Raw genomic sequence first — 2,423 nt, 5'->3', positions numbered from 1 at the left:
ATATAAAAATTTATATGATTTTGATTTATAAATATTATACATATACAAATTTATACCAATTGTCGATACTGAATAAAATCTGACTTGCTATAGTTTCTCGTTTATTTATTTATATCTATAAATAAAATAATAAACTCACTAATAAAATAATAAAATTTATTTTATCGATCTTATCAAATTGAAAAACATCAACTTCTCGCTTAATTCTTTATTTATTTTAAGAATTGACAAACATAATGAATATTATATTATATAAATAATTTTAACGAATTTTTAATTGATCTTAAAGAATTACTATATTTACATCCAAAAATTATTGTATTAGTATGATTAGTAAAATTATAAAAAATAAAATATATAACAAAAATAAAATTAATTTTATAATAAAATAAAAAAAATTTATAATAAAATCATTAAAATTTGATTCTTTTATCGATTCATTACAAATTATTCATGTTAAAATTCTATGTAAGAATGCAATCTCTAAATTTAATAATGTTCAACATAATAGCAAAAAAAATGTATTATTACATATAATAAACAACTATATAAATTTTATAATTTTTTTTTTAATTTCTGATAAAAAAAAATAAAAGAATTAATAGATAGTAATGTTAATAATGATAAATATTTCTGTTTATTTTTATTAAATTTTAATTTTAAATAAATTAAACGCTTCTATCACATCCATAAATATGATATATGTCTTTTGTTACAGGTATATTCACAGTAATGTGTTATAATGTACTGTGTGACAAATACGCGACAAGACAGATGTACGGTTATTGTCCAAGTTGGGCGCTCGATTGGGAATATCGAAAGAAAGGAATCCTTGACGAAATACGACATTACGCCGCGGACATAATCAGCTTGCAGGAGGTCGAGACGGATCAATTCTATAATTTTTTCTTGCCAGAGCTTAAACATGATGGTTATGATGGGATCTTTTCTCCAAAATCTCGAGCGAAAACAATGGCGGAAAATGACCGTAAATATGTTGACGGCTGCGCTATATTTTATAGGACAGCTAAGTAAGTGCAAGATATATATTTAAAAATTCATTCCATGTTTTGAATGATATTAAACTCTAATTCTAATGTTTTCCAATTATTCTTATAAATATAATAATTTAATTTAAATATTCCTTATAAATATAAGTTATGCATATAAAAATTAATTAAATATCTATTTTATGTACCATTTATTTATAAAAAAATTATATGAGAATTATATATATTATATTTTCGTTTTTTGAAAAATACTTTTAATAATCTTTCTGATTAATTTTGCAGCAAGAAAAAATAAAGAAAAAAATAAAGAAAAAAATTCTGTTGTAAAGAAATCATTAATAAGTATTCTTTCAATTTTTAAAATGTATATTTATTGAAATTATATTATATATTGATTATTGTTTCTTATTGAAATAGAAATCATTATATAATCTTATTGAAAGATCATTTAAAATTTTGAAACTTTGAAATTCTTGATTCTTGAATAATTGATATGAATACAGATAACAGCGATTTTTTTTTATTAACATTGGAATGTTGGATTCTTTTATGCACTAAATTTTATTATTTAAAATTTTGTTTAAGACTTGTTGAATCATATATATTCTAAAATTTGCTAATGGCTCTTTTGGTAGTTTTTCTTTAATCATGGAGATTATTTCTGATTTTTTCACAGTGAATTATTTTAGTAATCTTTTGAACAGTTTTTCGCTGATTTAATTTCAAAATCAAGATCAATTCCGATAAATTTTTTTAACAATATATCTTCAGAAATATTGAATGACAACATGTTAGTCATGATATTTTTTATATAAAATATTTATGTTTTTTATACACATATATAGTAATTTTTTTCTAAATCTAACTGAATTTTTCCAATCCAATTCTGTCATGAATTAATTGATAAAATAGTTAATAATAATTTGATAGTTTGAACAGATTGAAGTAATTAACAGTACAATATTTCCTTCCTCTTTCATTAAATATTAAACACAATTGATATATTTAATTTTCAAATTAAAATTATAAATGATTAATATAAAAACACTGAATTAAAATTAATTATAAATCTAATCATATAAGATTATATATGTAATATATTTATATTTACATATATATACGATAATCTTTGTTATAATTCGAATATATTTCATTATTTACATTTATTTAATTATCAATTGAGATCTTCGTTGTATGATATAAAAAATATCGTTATAAATTTTACTTTATAACAATTATTATTATAATTATTAATTTAATTATAATTATTATTAATATACTATTAATTATACAATCAATTACAAAACAATTTTCTAATAAATCATTTTCTTCTCAAAATAGAAAAAGTTCTTTATATACAGAATTATACAGAATATCTTATATACAGAATATTATATCTTAATAATTATTTCA

General features: G+C 19.1%; 1 protein-coding gene across 1 annotated transcript in view; it reads left to right on the top strand.

Annotated features, from left to right (window-relative positions):
- The window catches only part of LOC102682008 (CCR4-NOT transcription complex subunit 6-like), a 92,524-nt gene that overhangs the window by 78,364 nt on the left and 11,737 nt on the right, over nucleotides 1-2,423 (top strand). The window contains exon 3 of the mRNA XM_006623403.2: nucleotides 719-1,031. Coding sequence (XP_006623466.1) covers nucleotides 719-1,031 — 313 coding nt within the window. The remainder of the gene's footprint in view (nucleotides 1-718; nucleotides 1,032-2,423) is intronic.

The sequence above is a fragment of the Apis dorsata genome, unplaced genomic scaffold (genome assembly GCF_000469605.1).
Source record: "Apis dorsata unplaced genomic scaffold, Apis dorsata 1.3 scaffold_887, whole genome shotgun sequence".
Classification (NCBI taxonomy): domain Eukaryota; kingdom Metazoa; phylum Arthropoda; class Insecta; order Hymenoptera; family Apidae; genus Apis; species Apis dorsata.
The sequence above is the reverse complement of the archived record's forward strand: the minus strand, read 5'-3'. Positions and strand labels throughout refer to the sequence as shown.